This window comes from Glandiceps talaboti, chromosome 2 (genome assembly GCF_964340395.1).
Source record: "Glandiceps talaboti chromosome 2, keGlaTala1.1, whole genome shotgun sequence".
Lineage (NCBI taxonomy): Eukaryota > Metazoa > Hemichordata > Enteropneusta > Spengelidae > Glandiceps > Glandiceps talaboti.
In genome coordinates, this window is record NC_135550.1 from 26356567 (window position 1) to 26376675 (window position 20109).

The 20109-nt window shown below is 33.8% G+C and overlaps 1 protein-coding gene across 7 annotated transcripts in view; it reads right to left on the reverse strand.

The window, feature by feature from the left end:
- Positions 1–279: 279 nt before the first annotated feature.
- The window catches only part of LOC144451668 (uncharacterized), a 27133-nt gene continuing 7303 nt past the window's right edge, over positions 280–20109 (reverse strand). Inside the window, exons 7-20 of one of the 7 annotated variants that reach the window (XM_078142574.1) lie at positions 16516–16588; positions 15555–15841; positions 14449–14740; positions 13597–13689; positions 12438–12627; positions 11992–12129; positions 10470–11389; positions 9795–9908; positions 9086–9211; positions 8612–8701; positions 4527–5210; positions 4029–4097; positions 3013–3336; positions 280–2423 (exon numbers count right to left, since the gene is read on the reverse strand). In XM_078142574.1, coding sequence (XP_077998700.1) covers positions 2238–2423; positions 3013–3336; positions 4029–4097; positions 4527–5210; positions 8612–8701; positions 9086–9211; positions 9795–9908; positions 10470–11389; positions 11992–12129; positions 12438–12627; positions 13597–13689; positions 14449–14740; positions 15555–15841; positions 16516–16588 — 3586 coding nt within the window. In that variant the 3' untranslated portion in view covers positions 280–2237. Of the gene's footprint in view, positions 2424–3012; positions 3337–4028; positions 4098–4526; positions 5211–5856; positions 5923–8611; positions 8702–9085; positions 9212–9794; positions 9909–10469; positions 11390–11991; positions 12133–12437; positions 12628–13596; positions 13690–14448; positions 14741–15554; positions 15842–16515; positions 16589–20109 lie in introns of all 7 variants that reach the window. The other 6 variants (XM_078142596.1, XM_078142582.1, XM_078142567.1 and 3 more) reach the window with 6 other exon arrangements.

Here is a 20109-nt window from a genome sequence, read left to right on the forward strand (position 1 = left end):
TCACCATGCTTATATTCCTCCCATATCAAATATTTCGTATTATATCAAGATTCTTGTTAAATAAAGTAAATGACTTTTTACCACAATTCAGTCTCTGGACTTCCTTTGTGATTTTTGTCAATCACGTCATCACACAAACCTGTTTTCAGCGTCTGTCTGTCTGTCTGTCTGTCTGTGTGTGTGTGTGTGTGTGTGTGTGTAGATGATATGGCAACATTAAAGTGAACACCATTAAGTTTCCTTATGTTTATATCAATTTATTGAGGTATAAAAGGCTTTGTAAGATTCATAGTATAACAGAAAGTTGCATATTAAATACATAATATATATATATACATATTATTATCAAAATACAGGACAGAAAAGTGATATCACCAATTTGATTTGAAATTTATGATTGATCAATGATTATTGCCCGACATGTACGGAATATCTGGGTCAGATATCCTCACTACAAAAGTTGTTGCTAAGGCCTCACTGTCAACATCAAGTTCAGTCAAAGTACAATGAAATCTACCAATCATAGCAATCAGGGATGTAACTTACAATACAGTTATATCGTGTTCTCCTTTACATTATACTACTACACAATAAACACTTTGATTTGTCACAATAGCTTTGTTCAACTCTATGGTCAATGTGATGTTGACTCTAAATCATTGTCTATCATTTACAATGTCACAAACAATATAGTATTCATTTTGTGCCTCCCTGAGTTGGGACTCGTCTTTTCAATTCTTTCAAGATTTCATAATTTGTCATTTTCAATTTGACACCATTATTCATAAAAAAAATTGGTAATATTGATGACATCATTATCTGATTAGGTAGATATATCTCAAACCTAATGGTACCTTTCATGGTCATTAGTATCTCACTCTCTTGATTGGCCGTATTCACACACATTTGTACCTTGTCATCACCGTCTATCTAAGTCTAAAGAGTAAATGAAGCCCTCATGGATGGATGGAAGACCTGAACTATTTATACACCAGTCTATTCTAGTCAATCTGTACAAAATATATATTGTCATCAACACCCCCTTCCCAATTATCATTCACCTACAAGTCCTAACCATCACCCCCCCCCCCATCACTCATCTATAAAACATTACAAGTAATAAAATATGTTTCATAAATATTCATAAAATGATTGACATTCAAATAGATCATATCACTTAAGAATTCATATATATTAAAAGTTTGTCACAATTTTACAAATGATTAAATACGGCACACAATTATGCTGACATGATGATCACTCTTCTTTCCTGTCTTCATAATATGAATCATAAAATCACACGATATTGATTGCTAGGAACTAACATTCCTCTTTTCTTGTTGGCATTTTCCAATTTAAATTTCAGTAAAAAAAATGATTCTTCAATAAAATACACAGATATATTGTTTGTTGTAATGCCTGACATTCATTTATACAAACTCTATACATTAAAGCTTTGATATATGTATTGCTTTCATCAACATTGGAATCAAATGACTTCGTGTCAGTCAGCTAGTGCGTAGTGCTGTCAAGGTGTATAAAACAGTGCATTTGGACGGGAACAATAAGCTATGTACTGATGTATTACATCCCGTCATGCACCACAGAGTTCATTCCACAGTGAATCACTACCACAGATAATACATTGCACTGAGCGGGAACATTGATAGATCTTTCTGCACAGTGGAATGATCCCAATGGTGCATGATAGAACTCTCTACGGATATTAAGGCACTTTATCTATTCCTATTACATCTGTCAGCCTGCTGACTTTACAATTTTGGTGTAACTCCTCATTGTTGTTGTATCAAACACTAACAAATATCACTGTACATCAAGGTGAATATTTGACAATTCTCACACCAATGAAAGTATACTATATTATTAAATTTCAGGATTGTCTACAGCAAGGTACTCAGCCACCTAAACCATATATGTGAAGACTATTTCTACTAATAACATGTGAAACTGATTTACAATTAACGAAATGAAATTATATGGTACTTTTGTAATAACACACTATTAAAGTTTTTTATCAGCTGGCTAGAATACTGCCCTCTCCAGTGCAACAAGGAAGGAAGACTTTCTTCTGAGCTTTGGTGTACTGCCCTTTAGTGTCATGAAGAAGACTTCCTCACTGTTCAAGTCAGAGCTTTGTTTTACTGCCCTCTACAGTGTCATAAAGAAGCCTTTTGTTTTAGTATGCTATCGCGGTCAAGGTCTCTTCTTACTACCATCTACAGTGCTGCAGGGCAGACTTTCCTCAGTACTCTGGTCAGGGCTTTATTTTTATCAGCTAATTGGTACACAGCTCTCTCAGCTGTCTTCTCTCTTTCCTCTGTCTCTGCCAGGGCTTTCATTAACTCAGCATTTTCTATGTATAGTTCCTTTAACAGCATATCACGCTTGGCAGACTTGTTGTACTATGAATGAAATGATACAGTTGTTATTGAATTTAGTAATGCTGTGAACAGACAACGTAATGATATCTGTAATCAATATATGCATTTCACAGAAACTGCAATGATGAACAAATTTATTATCTTTAATGATCTCAGAACTTATTTAATCTTCTGTAGAAATTATCTAACCAAAAATTATTCACACAAAATATCTTCTTTTTTCTGGTAATTTTTTGGCAAATGTCAACATGTGTTTGTCTGCAATCATAAACATAATGTTTTAGTGATATACTGATACTAAATGTCTGGTTCAAATATACCAGTGTTTAGCATGAATGTTCTGCATGTACATTTTCCCACCAAAATTTTAAATAAAATTATAATTTTCTGCAACTTTTTGGCACATCACTGGAACTAATATAACTAATTATTATCCTTAAATTGCTGTCAAATTTTTGGTCAAAAACTGATTACATTAAATAAAGACTTATCAGAAAATTGAATTGTCCATATTTTATATATCAATGTAATGATGCTTATGAAGGGATTACCATATCTTTTTCTATGACTGATAACATTATAATGAACACAAACTATGAAAATTACATACCTGTTCTTTCAATCGGATGACATTATCATCTAAAAGCCCCCTAGCTGTCCGGTGTTTCTTATCCAGCTCAGCTCTCTCTTCCTTCAAGCTCTTCATCTTTGCATCATATTGAACTTTGACACGATTCAGCACTCCATTGATGTCCTCCTCTTTCTCTGAGATGGTTTTCTCCAGTTCTCTCAGTCGACTTTCTCTCTCACTTAACTTGCTATTCAAGGTCAACAGTTCTTTTTCAGTAATTTCACTCTTCTGTTCTCGAAGTCTCTGTATTTCCCTCATATGTTGAGACTGTGCTAAGGAAACTGCTGTTCTGGTTTCAAGCAACTAATAAAAGAACAAAAATCAGACATCTAAAACATAATATCTTAACAAACCTTTGTTGAAGACACAGTTCCATCTTTAACACTTTTTTTAGTTTTGTCAGATTGGTTGAAATCTAAGAAGATACTGTCCTAACATATTACATTGTATAGTATATCTAACAGACCCCTTCAATGATATATGCACCAAGTTCAACGTACAGTAATTACATGTGACACTAAAAAAAAAGAAAGAATGTAAGCATACAACATCCTGTACTGGTCATTTAAATATTGCAACTGTTTTTCATTTCACTTCCACAAACTCTGAATAGTTGCTCAGTAAATATTAAATTTTGACATTGAGAGTCTAACTTTAACTCAAGACGAATAGAAAGTACACCCTGCATATACACAACACACACCTTCTAAGTGTAATATACACAGTGTTGAAGTGTCTATGATATTGTAGAAGTAGCTTGAAATTCTCTCTAACAGGACAAAATCAAGAAATACATTCAAAAGTGAAAAGTCAACACTGATAATAATATGTTTGAGAAATGTCTATGTGGTATAGTTCTTGAGATACTGTACAAAATGTGGATATTTACAAACTCCACAGCCAGCAATGTCTAAACTACATCATGACTTCACATATCACCAATCTTAAACCCTACACCAAAGGGTCTATGGACCAATCTATAACATTCAACTAACCTTCTGATTGACACTTTTCAAATCTCTTTTAAGAGCTGCCCTTTCCTCTTCTAACATCTCTACCTTGGCCTGAAACATAAAATGAAATGTAAAAATTAGAAAACAATTTCTTTGCAATAATTTATCCTTCCCATGCTTTATTTGCTTACTGCTAACTAGTGGAGCATTTGAGTGCCTATATGCCAGCAGTAAGCAAGTACAGTTAGTTTTCAGCATTTGCCAAACTATACCCATCACCACTGATACAACTAGCTAACTTTTTCCCCAAGAGAGAGCAGAGCGCTGATCACCTTTTCAAACTCACACTTTCTTTGACCTTTGACCTTTTTAAAACATGCTAATCCTATCCTAAAGGGAAGATAAAACCTTTCCCAGGAATAGCGTTCAAAAGTTTTTAAGCTTATACATTGCAAGTAAGCAAGCCATCAACTGAAAATGTGAAAAATGAATCACCAAGAGTAAACAAATTTGAGTTGAAAGTATACAGTATTAGCCAACCTCTGTGAGTGCTTTGGTAGTTGTATGAACAGACTCTGCAACCAGTGACTGTATCAAGTCCTTATCAGTTTGTACAGTTTTATCTACACCCTCTATCAAGTCTTTATCAGTTTGCACTATTTCATTCACACTCTTTATCAAGTCTCTAGTAGTTTGAACACATTCATTGACTGTTTTGTACTCAGTTTGTGTTGTCACTGCCTTCTTGATCACACTTTGTTCTAACTGTATAGTCTGAGTTGCGATAACACGTGTTTTGATGACATCATCAACAGCCTGCACACTTTTGTTCTGAGATGTTACAGTAGCTTGGACAGCTTGGTTTGCAATCTTTTCTTCTTTTTTCATCAACCAATGAAACCATCCCTTTCCTTCAGCTTCTGGAAACTGTACACCTTTTGAATAAGTGTCTTTGCTGTATATTTGAGTTGATTTAGTCTTGCTTTCTGGCCTCACACCTTCCATCAAAGTTTGCTGTGCACGAGATTGTACATTTCTCTCTGTTTGTGTGCTGTTATTTCTTCTCTCCTCTGCAGTTTGAGTGATTTTTGTTGTCATGCTAGCAGTTGCCTGAACACCTTTACCAATTCCTTCAGGCTGAGAACGAGTCTTCAGTTTCTGTTCCAAAGCTCGTACTTTTAATTCTAACAAACTTTTTTGGCTTTCCAGTTCTTCATAGGCAGCCTTAGAGAAATGAGTGTATAGATTATGCAACGGTTGTTAGTACAGAATAGAATGGGAAAACATTTAGTTATGTATGAACATATGGAAGATAAAGGAAAGGAAAGGAGGATATTAACTACAGACAGGCATTGCAAAGGTATATTGTGTTTAATACATTATTACACAGGCAGCATAACAGATTTCTTAGTGATTTTATTTTATTGGTGTTGGGGTAATTATTAATACTGGCTTTTTTACTAGTTTTTGGGGTCTACTTGGTTGGGTTAGGTGGGTGATATTAACAGCTAGCTACAAAGTGGTGGCATTTAATGAATAATAAATGGTTTTGTTGGATTTTATCTCAAAATCAAAATTCAAACTTTGTTGTGTTTTATATAGGATTCATTTTAAACTACCCACTAACATGACTTTTAAGACAATTTTACTCAGAAATTACATGACATGATATGATTTGGTAGGTGTACATGAGTTGGTGACTCATTTAAACTGGCAATGAGCTAATGACATAACACATGATTGTTTGTTTAACTGCCATACTAAAACCAACTCTAAGCATCTATCAACTACGGTGTACTACTACTAGACTACTTTGCACACTGTCATATTTTATCACCACATTGGACATTACTGATACTTGTCAACTTACTGTAGATTCAACATTCTGATCACTGGCTTGACTGGATGGTTGCTCTGACTTGAAGAATGGTAAGAACTGTATGTATACACAGGAAATATTTGTCAATTGTCACATTTCTACAATTCATTATTGGAGTCCAAGCTACTTTACATTAATACATAGTATACTACCTCTTGATAGGTATACTATGTATGGAGAGTTTTTATATACAATTAGCAATAAGTAACAACACTGAGGTGCAAAACTAGTCGGAAAGTGAAGCAAATTTTCTACTCATTTTAATACTGTGGAAGAACTGTATGAGCTTGACACAAACAACAATAATTACATTTTTTGTAACAACACTGAGTTGTGAAATTAGTCAGAAAGTCAAAGGAATTTTGACAACATGGTAAAGACTACATTCCTAAGGACAGGCCAGTCTTGAAGCATAGACCCTCCAGGCTTTCATGTTAAGTGAAGATGTACAAAGTTCACATACATTCTATTCAGACTGTTTGGTAAGAATGAAAAAACAAAAGACTGACTGTACAGTAGATACACATTCATATTGAACAAGATAGGGAGTTAGGTTTAGGGTCGGGTTAAGGTTAGACTCCCTAGCATAAACCTGATTTGTATCATCTTCAGTGGACACTTTTATACACGTGTCCCAAACCTGTTATATTCTACCATATACCGATATGTTAACATAATATCAATGTGGATGGAACCTCAAACTAACGGATCATTCCACTTGTTTACTGTATCAGGTACCCTAAAAGGGTTACAGTTACTAAAATGTGAACAAACATTTCATTACTAATGTCCACTCAATGTCACAGAAATCTGTTAAACTGTGAATGGAACCTTTCCCCTCTTACAGAAGTACTTCATCAAAAGACAGGCTGAAAGTAAATGTTACATGATCAAAAGATAAGAGATTTTTTTAATACATATAGCATACAGTTTGCATGCAATTTTCAATTAAGACTATCAATGCTATTTACTGTATCTGTGCCTTAGTTACATTATTGTTCAAGTTTCTTGATATACTTGCATGCAAAGACAGTAACAGTACCGAGTTCAAGGTTTCAACACTTACAGTTTGGTCCAAATTTCAACTTTTGATTTAATAGTGAAGAAACTTGAACCCAACCAACACTGAGTATATGTGTATAAACCTTAGAACTCAGCTGGCTTTACATGCACTGAGTCAACCACATTTGCTGAATACGTTAAAAGTGAATTCAACAAAATATACAGCCTATAAATCCATACAATCTGTCTTGTCTATCATTTCCTATAGTGCCTCTAGCATTAATATGGCAGTGTGTTTGAATAAATGCTGTTTGGTAATGACTGCATCTCATCAGTTTTAATTTTGAAATACATATACATATATACCACTCATACATGCATACATGATGTTTGTCTTTCATTTTTATTTACAAGAAACATTCCTAAATCTCAAATATGAATCTTCAATGAAATGTAAACCCATGGTAACTGTCAGAAATTAAACAGTGGTTGTTAGATGGTATGTATTGCAGGCTGTTACAAGTTGTGGCAATGATAGTACCAGTATTTGGTAAAATGTTGTAAAACAAAGTGGCAGTTCTGTACCACAGATATAAAACAGTATTATTAAGCATGAACACTATATTCAATGCATAAGATCAAAAAGGACTGCTGCAATGTCTTTCATTGCATTTGTAAACTGGATAACCATTGGCAAATGTGGTTTATACAATACAATGTGTTTTTCTATGGTGCTGCAGTATGTTTTACAAGCTGACATGCAGTGACTATGTGATAACATTGTATGTAACATAGACAGAATTAAACAGACAAATGCACAACATAGTTCCTTTGTTCAAAATTGTATGAATATTACAGTTTCTTCCTCAACGGAGTTTCAATTTGAGATGATTTTTCTATCATAGTGTACCCTAAATGAAAACAGAGGTGGGTTGGAGTTTAGCCTTTTGGTGGGATTGGTGGGTGGGTGTGATGTAGCGGGGGTGGGTTGGAGATGTGGTGGAATAGGTTGGGGATGGAATGGCAAGTATATGTCATGAGTAAATCCTTGTAGAAATTGACCCTAATATCACTATGTCAAGATTTTATCATTCAATCTTGTAAATATTCAGAAGTGAAAAATATTGTATACAAGTATGGTATCATAAATTGTATCGAAAATTCTATCAAACACAACTTTTGTTAGTTTTCATATTACTCCTATCCACATAATTTACTGTACAAATGGTACCGGTACATATTATATAACCATAGACCCCCTCCGCATAACCTATTCAGTTCAAACTAAAAGACATGCAACATTTATTTTCACTGGGGCTAAAATTTAGCCAATTTTCCTAATTGTTACACAGAATTTCCATACACAAATCAGACCAAAACTGATTGTCTTGAACAATTTCCCAACTGGATACCCCAGGTGCACCCCCACCTAGTACTAGTAGGCAAAGTGTTGACTGTTATCCCCATGCCACAATTTACTCTACCAGTAGTAGAGCTAAAACTGACAAATAAGGTACTAACTCTAAACACTATGAGTGCAGCTATGCTCACATGTTTTCAGTGATCATCAAATTTGCAGTTGTAACAAAGGAACTTCATGTTTGGCATTTCCATGGTTTCCTTTTTAACATTGATATTCCCAATGATAACCCAATAGAAATACAGGTAGAAGGAATGTTGTATTAAAGCTAAATTATATTATACATGTATCCTAAATATGATATTACAAGTTATTACAAAATACCCTATTAATGAGCAGGTTCTCTCTATGTCGTAATTTTCTATGAATTTCAGGAGAAGTGCTTGGTGGACTAGTGAAGTACTCATTTCCCTGCTGTAAAGAGGTGAAATATACCATGAGCTATACATACATTTATTTTGTCTGTCACTTAATTGTGTTTTGGCAGCAATTACTGAGACACAATCCAAACTTTCATAAAAATTATCTTTTTGCTATGTGTCAACATCAATAAATTTTTAAAATTTGGAAAATAATAATTTAGTCTGCTGTATATGTAAAATACAATTGCATTCTAGAAACTGTACGGCACTAATTCAGCCCATATTATTGTGAAATTTACACTATTAATGTACATTTTCATCCCCACTGAAGACATATTAGCCTTTGAATAGTGAAGTGGCTGTACTTATAATGTGTTGTCTCCCTGAGACTTGCTACCAGGTAGTAGATAGTGTCCACCATAAAGTTTACACCTACCTTATCAAATGTACTTCTTTGTTGTGCTGCCTGTACAGTCTGTGTCTTCATCATACTCACAGTGTCTTCTCGTTCAACCTCCATTGCTTTAAGACGTTTCTCAGACTGCTCAACTTTCAACAGTGTCTGATAAAATAATATACATGTAAAATAAATAAATGCCTTGTTTTTTAATATTCACCAACATTCTGTCACTTACACACATACAATATACAGATTTTGGCTTTATCATTTACATCATTATCCCTAAAATTAATTGCATTGCTGTTCTTTGACTAGAATACTACTATCCATCATACATGCTATTCCAGTGATGCATACATTGTTACAGCCTGTTTTTGGCAATAACTATGTTGACTTGGCAACTATTGATGACATGGCATTATAACCAGCATTGACAGTATGACATGTGATGTGTTATAGTGACAAACACATCTTGATGATTGTCCAATACATATCTCCAATTTCAGAATAGCCACAACTTCAAAATGATGTCTGAGATAGGGCATATATTATATGTTATGTGTAGTTCTGAATATTTTCATAATGTGAGATATGTAATAGACGATACAACCCATTGAGCTTTCTAGCAAGTCCACCTTGCAACAACATGGGTCAAACTACTTCAGCATACTGTAATTTCATATTCGGACATAAGAATATTTCTGTTGGCTTCCTAATACAGTGATATAATCATTGAATTACTTACTTGATTTAGTTTATCTTGCAAGCTCTGATTTTCTTTTTTCATATCTTCTTTATCTTCTTCATGTGCTTCTTTTATTCTTTCAACTTGGTCCACAAAGGCATCTTCTGTTTCCCGCTGTGGGAAAGAGAAGTTTGTAAAAAGAAAGAAATTCATCAAATGAGTGTGATTAAAGTATTTTCAGAGTAGAATCTAATTAAAGCTAGGTATACTAAACACTGTCTCTCTGTCTGTCTGTCTGTATGTCTGTCTGTCTGTCTGTCTATCTGTCTGTCTGTCTGTCTGTGTCTGCCTCTCCCTGCGTCTGTCTGTCTTTCTTTCTGTGTGCCATCCATCTATCCATCCATCCATCCATCTGTCTGTCAATCTGTCTGTCTACCAGTCTTGTCTTAGTATCCATCAGTAGATATAGATATGCATGTATAGGAGTTACATTTCACAGATAGTGTTTTAATAGACCAATGGTAGATTACTTTCTGCATTCAAAAAGAACTAAAATCACTGTTTATTGCATGAAGTGTTTATGGATAAGTACAGCTTACAAGATTTAAATCAATGGAACTGTTTTTATTCATGCTAACTGTTTGTGGTTGTTCCGTTTTTGTGCATCAATTGTATCATATCCAGATAACAATTGTTTAGTTTAGTAAATGAATTTTAAGATAAGTTCTGACCTACCTTAATTTTCTGAGAGAGTTTCTTTTCCAAACTTCTCTTTTCCATCTCATATTCTTTCCTCAGTTTCTCTTCAATATTTTTCCTGTCTTCTTGGTTGTTCTTTGACCATCCTGCCTTCTCCATATCTAGTTCTCTCTCTAGTTCTTCTTTTTCTCTATCAAATGCTGCCTGTATCTCATACTTCTCCTTTCCAAATGAAGCTTCAAGTTCTTGTTTGTGTTTTTCTAGAAGTTCATTAAAGTCAGCTCTAAGTTGTCCCTTCAAGCCTGCTTCACCTTCTACAAATATCTGTTCTAGTTCTGCTACTTGTTTCTTATACATACGTTCTAACTCTGCTTTTTCTTGTTCATGTTGCTGTACCAGCTGTGACTTCTCTTCGGTGTACTGAAGTTCAAGATTAGATTTTGCTCGTTTGAATTCAATCTCTGTCTGTGTTTTGTCCTTGGCATAGCCTTGACCAATGTCAAGTTTTTCTCTAGTATATCGATCTTCCAGCTCTGCTTTATCTCTGAGAAGTTTTTCTTTAACATCTTTGATTTTCAAATCCAGATCATCATTGTACTCAGCTTCTAATTTATCCCGTAGGTCTGACTTCTCCCTTGCAAATTTCTGCAACAGTTCCATTTTCTCTCTATCAAATTCTTCTCTCATGTGTAATATTTCTTTCCTAAATTTTCTTTCCCTGTCATCTTTTTCTTCTTTGGCAAATTTTTCTTTTTCTTCCAGGCTTGCTATCCAGCTGTCTTTCTGCTTCATAAAGGATTCTTTCTCTAATTGTATGCTATCTTCTAAGTCCGTTATTTCCATCTTGTAAGCCTGTTCTATGTCTTTACGTTCTCTTTCTATGTTATGTCTCATTTCGTTAATCTCTTCACTGTGTGCTCTCTTTAACTGTGCAATCTCTTCGGCATGTTTGGCTACTGAAGTATTAAATAGTTTGATCATCAAATTAAACAAAGCAATTCATTTGTGGCTTTGAACATTAGATAAAATCAGAAAAATTCATTTCTTAAACTCAGACGACAACACTAATCTACAACAACATAAAAATTACATATCTACAACTGTCTACAATAACTGAAAGCAACACTTACCAATAGAGCAACTGTTATTTAAAGCAACACTTACCAAATGTTACAATTACCATCTTAGCAATTACTTTACACTTACTAAACACTACACTTACCAATCTCGCTACTGACTACACTTACCAAATACTATATGTACAATATCAGCAATTGCTTACACTTACTGAACACTTACACACTTACCAATCTAGCTACTGACTACACTTACCAGATGCTACAATTATCATCACATTGATTGTTTACAACCACTTAATACTACACCTAAGATACTAATCATAAGCAACACAACAACACAACGAGAGACTATTTCACATGCAACAACTTTTAAGCCAAGGGGGAGGGGCAAGGAGGTGTTTACCATAACATGCCAAGTACCTGGTGGTATACAGCGGGTGCAACTACTATCTGAATTGGCCAATAGTAGCCCAACTTACAGTCATCCTGCTGTTTGTTGCTATGATCTTCATCTTCTGCAGACCCCCCATCCCCACCTGGCCTCACAGTTAAAGCAAGTGGAGGCTGTTTCCTCTTACCAGAACTAATAGCTGAGGCATCGTCTCCTTCTGATTGATCTTCTGAAATAGGATAAAAAGTAAACTCAACATGACATCATTGGTTCTGCCGTTGACATAGGAACATATAGTTATATGTAGCAGTAGTTATTGGACAAATGAATTTTGTCAAATTTGTTTTATTTGTATAATATTCACATAGAAATGTTTTGTATTGAATCAAAGACAAATTCAAAGAATACACAAGTAAGTGTTCTTACCAAACAGACTGATACTGTGGTTTTACATGCGCTGAATATGTCAAGATCTTTCTATTAATGCACAATGTTTTTACAAACAACTACATATATAACAATGCTATGCCTCACCTGATGATGACATTGTATCTCTTCTCCTGATAACAACTGGTTTGGCATAATCTGACAACACTGATCCATTCCTGTTGGGTTGGTTAAGATCACGTGAACGGCTACCTCTCCTACGAAGCTTACGTTCTGATAGTTGCTGTTGAAGTAGTTGAATCTGTTGAAGTAGTTCATCGTTTTCGTCTCTAAGATACTATACAAAAACACGTGTAAATAATATTAGAAGTATATAGAAAAGAAAATATGATAAACTAAACGTTTCCTTCAATTACATGTATGTGAATGAACATCACAGAAATAAGGAAACATTTATATATAAATATATTCACACCCTGGTGGAATCAAATAAAGCCTACTGAGAAACTTACAAAATACATTTTATATTGTCAGAATAGAATAAGATATGAGATTGGAAGTACCACAGTTCTCATTTCTTGTTCAGTAGATTAACAAAAACTTACATTGTAATTTGAAAATTAGGAAGACTAGAAAGACTAGGGACAATTTGAGATTGAGTAAAGGGACAAACAAGTCTTCTGGGCTTGTTGACAAACAAGCAAATTGTCTGTACCTCTTTTATGGTTGTTTACACACAGACATCAAGTTAGTTGTACTTAGTATCATGCATCCAATTATTAGTAGAGAGGTAACAACTAATCAGAGTTATCAAACAATTTTCAAGTAAAGGTAAATTTATTAATAAGATAGTGGCAAGTTATACCTACAGAGGCTCTACATGTACTATCCCATAAAGGTTTTCTATGAATTATTAATACAAGCACTACTACCTCTACATACACTTTACAACTTTTAACAATAAAATAACTAAAACAGGATTATTATGACAACAAATATCAGGCCACAAATAAACAAATAACACAACTATGTCAGAATTAATACAAAAACATTATAACAGGATGTCAATTGCAACAAACAACACAGCTAGAAAGAACAACCAAATGTCCAAACAGTGAACATTGCTAATACAGAATTAGTATAACTTAAAGCTAACACAGTATGAACACAAAGATAACACAGCTAGGACAAAATAGCGACACAAAGAAAACTATCAGAAAACTACAACAAAAAAACATGCAATTTCAAAAACAATGACAATGGTTATTTGTCACATACACATTTATTGACACCTTTGTTAACTTACTCTATTCTGTTCCTGATATTCCTTTAAATTCTGTTGATAAAACTGAACATGTTTCTCATTGATATGGTCCTCCTGGGCTTCCATCTCAGCTAACTGTATTCAGATGTATTGTGGGAAGGAAGATGGCACAGGAGATAATGATGATGAGTATTTTAGTATGAAATGTACATTAAGTTAGTCAAGGGAGTGATATATTAACAGACGTGTACTATGAATATCTCACCCTCTTGATTTGAATTCCTACATTTTACAACTAAACTTTCTCAGACACATACAATGGTGCATGCTGCAAGAAGAAGGTCTTATACTTTTGAAAAGTAGAGGTAAATTTCTCCAATAAAATCAGTGATTGAACGTGAAATTATAAACCTTCTGTCTAGAATTACCAACAAGAAATTGTTTGTGTAAAACATCTACCAGTATGATGGTATTTGGTGGGGTTCTTTTTAACATCAAATCAATGTACTTTGCGACAGCAAAAAGTTGAATGCATAAAGCCAAAAGTGATGAATGCTACAGTCCCACTGTCATGATCTCATGGATCTCATGAATTATTATCAAAGTGTATGGAAATACTACCATTCCAGACAAAATATCATGTATTTCTATCTCTGAATTGATGTACAAGTGAGACAATGATATTTATGAATTGTAGATATGACTATTAAAGGATAAATATGTTCACCAGGTAGGAAGACATGTAAAAAATACACAATGTGTGACAAACGAATTTTACATACAAGATGTAAATTGGAAAACTAAAGTCCTTACAAGTAAATGGTACCGGGTATATGCATTTATTTTCTTTCTATCGATAACTTATATTCTACAAATACAGTTTTTGTCACTTACCCTTTGTTGTAGTTCATTATAATCCTCTAAATCTCGTTGTAATTTCTGGTTAGTTTTCTCATATTCATCTAACTGTTCAGCTGTTTCCACTACTTCCCTTTCTAATCGACTGTTTTCCTTCTGTGCTAATGTTAGTTTCTCTTTTAGTAATGCCTCCTCACTTCGTAATTGTTCTATGATTTCTTCTAGTTGTTGTTTTTGTTTACTAGCTTGTAACGACAACATTTCTCTCTCTCTGTCTAGATCTATTTGGAGAGTGTTGACTTTGTCTTGGTGTTTCTTCTCTGCTTCTCTGTGAAAATCATAAAATTTCCTCGTCAAATGAGAGTTTAAGAAATAACAAATGTAATGATTATACATAGAATTATGTATCCCGGCAATACTGATGCTTTGTAAAAAAAATCACATTAACAGCTGTGCAATTTATATATTTCCAGTATTACAACCTAGCACACTATGTTTCAACTTGAAATGTGCTGAATTCAAGAACATGAATCTACACGGTGATATGGCTTTGGGTTTAGTCACTAGTTTCATCTTGCACTATAACTTAATAAAGCACAAAGTTTAGGAAAATATACAATGGATATACAAATAATACAGGATAATATTTTCTGTTTATCCAATAATCTTGTGGTCCGATAAAGTACATGATGAGTCCAGCTGTTCATATAATTGATAGTCATACACTGTACAATCTGCTCGCCATACATACATTTGTACATAGCACATATTAGGTCTTTATCGGTGTGTACATAAATTATACATACATCTACATGTAAATATTTTCAAAGCACTAGCTCTCTAAGTCTAACTATTCCCTAGTTAGGCAACATTTTAGAGAAATCCTGTTTTCATTCTTGTACTAGGAAAAAACTGTTGAACTCTATACAGGAAACAGACATGGTGTGCATGCAATATCTTATTACAGTTGTCAATATGAAATGTTAATTTATACATTGGAAATGGAATAAATTATATTCCACGCAATACTATAAAGCATGCATTCACTCCAACTCACATCAATGAGTATCACAATAAACCCTTATTTAATATTTCTATATCTGATATTTTATGTAATAAAACACTGTAACTATAATACATACATTAATCTGGTTTCCATGTTCTTTTCTATGTTAGCATGTCTATCATCAACTTCCTGTACCAGTGTGGCATTTCTTAAATTAGCTTCAACCAGATCCTGTTTCAATTTTTCCCTTTCTCCACTAACATTATCAAGTTGAGATTTGAGATGTTTCAATTCAGTTTGATAGGTTGTCAATGCTGCTTGGTAAACACCGTTATCGTCACCAGTAGTTAGTAGGACATGTTCTAATGCTGTAGATAAGTCCTGTATATTAATCTTGCCAGATTCCATGTCTACCTCGATAGCCTGGTGGTGGAAAGAAAACATAATGACTAATACATTCTTTAAGCACTAAATTTAAATCATTGGCACATTCATAGTGTGACCTCTTGACCCATTACCTCATTAACATATTTATAGAGTGACCTCTTGATCATATTTAAGTGACCTCTCGACCCATTCTCATTAGCATAATTATAGCACACAAAAAGTAATGACCTAATCCTTTGTGATAGCATAGACTCTTGAAAATAAAGTGTTGATTTATCCCAAAAGAACATTTTTAATGAAATTCAATCTAAAAATAAAAATACAAAAATTCATAAATTATTATTACGATAACACTAAAGTTTGTTGTAATCTATTCAATATCTATTCAATGTGTTACAGCATGCTATATTGCTAGGGTTCACTAAACATTATGGATGAAACAAGTTACTTTAATACAAAGGAAAGCTATGTATCTTCAGTATCTAAACATCAGCAAAATTTGTACATTTTTTTGGTAATTTCTGCAAGTGTCATATCACCATGTAAAAATATCTTTGGTTACTTCCTACACATGCCATTATGATATCAATTTTGAGTCCATTAATACAATAACCGGTCAATGCCAAAAACTAACAAAGATTCACCCTTGACCTTTTAGTGTCATGGTAAAAAGTTACAACTATTGTACATGTATCCCCTCTAAATCTCACCTCTAGGACTTCTTGGGGGTTGTGTATACCCTGGGATTCCCATTGTTGTGCTACTGCTTCTGTTTGTACAAATCTGTCAAATAAAATATACATTGAAAAAGAATATTGTAATCACATTAACATTTTAATCAGATTCTGGGTGCTCTCTGTCTTGTTCTGGCAAAAAATGATGGTTTTTAACGTTGAAAAAAAAATATTTAGATTATTATCCTCACAAGCCAGACCATAATGTTGGATTGTGCCATGTACAGATGACAGTGGTTTTATGGCAACCAATTGTTATAATTGTTTGCATTATATTAATTATTATATTATAACATTACTATTATTGTTATTATCAATGATTTGTTTGTATCAACTTGGAAGGTATAAAGGCAGACAGACAGACAGACAGACAGAGACAGACAGACAGACAGACAGGCTGGCAAGATTAGATTGCCAATGTAAACAGCAGTCTACATTTGATGCTCTATAGTATACATAGTGGCTGTAATACAACTATGTTTCCTCACATATGGCACTTCACTTGATACCTCCCACGTGAACTCACAGAGAGACACACATACCAACTATAAAGACAGAATATCACCCTACACTTTATCATTTATTGGACATTATAATGTCTGTATGATTTATGAGGTAACATTCTTTCTTGATGACATCACAATAATATTATGACATTTTAGATAAATACCATTCATACAAACAAATAGATATGACCTTGAATATAAATAAATTGACTATAAGGCAACATGACAATACATTCAAAAAATCCAAGAACTCCAACCACCATATGACATTTCATACTGTTATTACACAATGACTGAGGTTGTACAGACGACAAATCTGTATGAAAAATGAAAAGTGATACCACTAAATCATTAACTGAAAAATCTAAAAAGGTTATATTACCCTTCGGCTTCAGATCGTTTTTCAGCTTCCTCTTGTGTTTTAGGATTCTGTTTGCTGAATGGTCTAAATTCATCAAAGTATTTTCGGAACATGATGGTAGTTTATTTTTACACCATCACATCGTCAGTTATGTAAATTACACCAAAAACTGGTAGCAAACTGTCAACGTATACACATACAAGAGTGTGGAAAGCAGCTTGTGTGCTATGACATATATCATCTGTTATTTACAACTAATTTGCATAGAACGGTACCTATATTTAAATGCTTTTTATCACGCGGTGTTGAATGAAAAGACCACCAATATGTTTCAACAGGTTTAATTTGCCATGTACACACACCACATTCATATCAAAATGTAGCATAAAACATATGTTAATGGTTATCATCAAAAAAAAACATATTCTGAAATATTTCAGATGACAAAATATGCAATGAAACCATATTGATGTTCAGAACAAACTGTCAGTAAAAATTTACAAAAAACAAAATATAGTTATTGTTCTATGACTGTCACAGATGTGGAATTCTAATTTGCATATGGATACACTAAAATGACGATCACTACTGCATGTACTGTATATGTGCTTTGTGAATGCAATACTGCCCCCTACAGGCAGATCCAGGTGTATCATATTTATGATAACTCTTACTAAGTGTTCAAAGCCTTAAATCCTTCATAAGGTCAGCATACACCACATAAAAAAATCAAAATCTGAAGGCAAACTGATGACATTTTTGACAATTGAGTTTTACAAAGACAAGGTCTTATGAAGTACATATAAACATGCCCAAGTGCTCTGACAAAACATAGATACACGTACCAGGAAATGTCAAAGTGTCAAAAAATAGTCATCATCCTATGACCTAAGGTCACCATCTATAATACCATCTACAAATGTAGTAGTACCAGCTGACACACTATCATAACATCTGGTACATACTTACTAGTTTTATGACTTACCAGTACATAATAGCCTAAAGTTACACTAGCCATATTTATACACAGACTGGGACCAAGAAGTATTCTTTATTATATACTATACATCTATATATTCACATTTCAAGGCCAATCACCTAGGATACAAACTTTGGCAGACACTGAGGGTCATCTCAATAACACCTCAATACATTGTATAAATAGAATGCCATACTGAATGATGAGACTTTTGATTGTGGAATAAGTCCAATGAAAACCAAATTGTGAAATGATTTTAAGGATACACCTTAAGTAAGGACACCTAACTATATAACCAATTGTTAAGTAAAACATAGCATAAAATACCTAAGCTTGGCACAGAGGTAAAATAGCACAACTATTCAACCCATATGTCTATGATTAAACCCAATAAATATCATATTTCAACTTACAAATTTATGTACTTCATGAAAAGTTTTACCATAGTAGTACTAACCAAATCTCAGTACATAATGACCTATTGTTGATATTCTGCCTGGTTTACACTTTGCTATTTCTAAAGTATTTAGATAATTCTGGCGATACAACTGTTAAGACTGATAGATCCACCATTGTTTCTACTCTAACATAATGTAATTAAAGCGTTCACTCCAATGAATCTTTAAGTCTCCCCTAATAGATCCATGCCCTAACCAAACTGTATACAGTAAATTTTCCTACAAGTAACAATAAACAAATGATTGCCCCATGCATCCTCTACTGACCTCATCTACCATGGTAACAAATTACTGTCCAGTGACCTTTGATCTAAACTTCATGCTGGTTGAACCATGAATGAACTAATAGACAAACACTGATTGCCATCACATAAATATCTCCATGCCTGGGTCATATCAGTTGTAATGTTGTTATATTACAGAGTACAATCTCATATTGAAATGGGAAAATTTGATTATGGTTGACTGTTCTCAACAGGGCAAAACAGGTTGTCAGGTTTATAAAAAATTTCACTGATGAATCCACTGTCCTTCTATCTTGTTTTCAGTCTATCCTCTCTGTACTACCACTGTATTGATTGTTGTTCAAGGTCACATAAAGCCAGACTGAGATGGGCTGGGAGAGATTCTTTCAATTACCTTATACATAGGCTGTGATGAATCACAAATGTAAATGTCAAATTGTCAAATTGGTTTTACTGACTATGACAAGAAATAAACCTTCAAATTTATAGTTTTAATGGGTTGTGTTGACCATGGCAGCATTGTATCAAGTCCAAAACGCTATAAATGTCAATAGTGCCTGCATAGTATCACGGTCAATTATTTATAACTTACACAGCACAACAATAGCACTTATCAATAGACTCCACACATTGTAACATGCTTTGTTATTGAGTGATTACAAAACAATAGCACTGCCTATACAGTAAGAACAGACAATGGAACAGTTTTGTCTATTGTACAAGTATACTTGTCATTGTATAACTTGTACAGTAATGTTGAATTATGACATAACAAACATTTCAGTCACTATAGTTCTATACTCATATGTGAGAAGCAGTACACACAGTACACACAATAATGATTGGCCTATACGTTGGCAAAAATGAAGTCCATGTCAAAGAATGTGAAGTGTTTATGTTTTACATGGCAGTACATGATCACAAACACCCCCCCCCCCCCACCCCTCCACCTCTTGAGAGTAAAAGAGTGTTATGTTTATTCCCGTCATTGTTACTGCAACTGAAAACCTCTATAGTACTG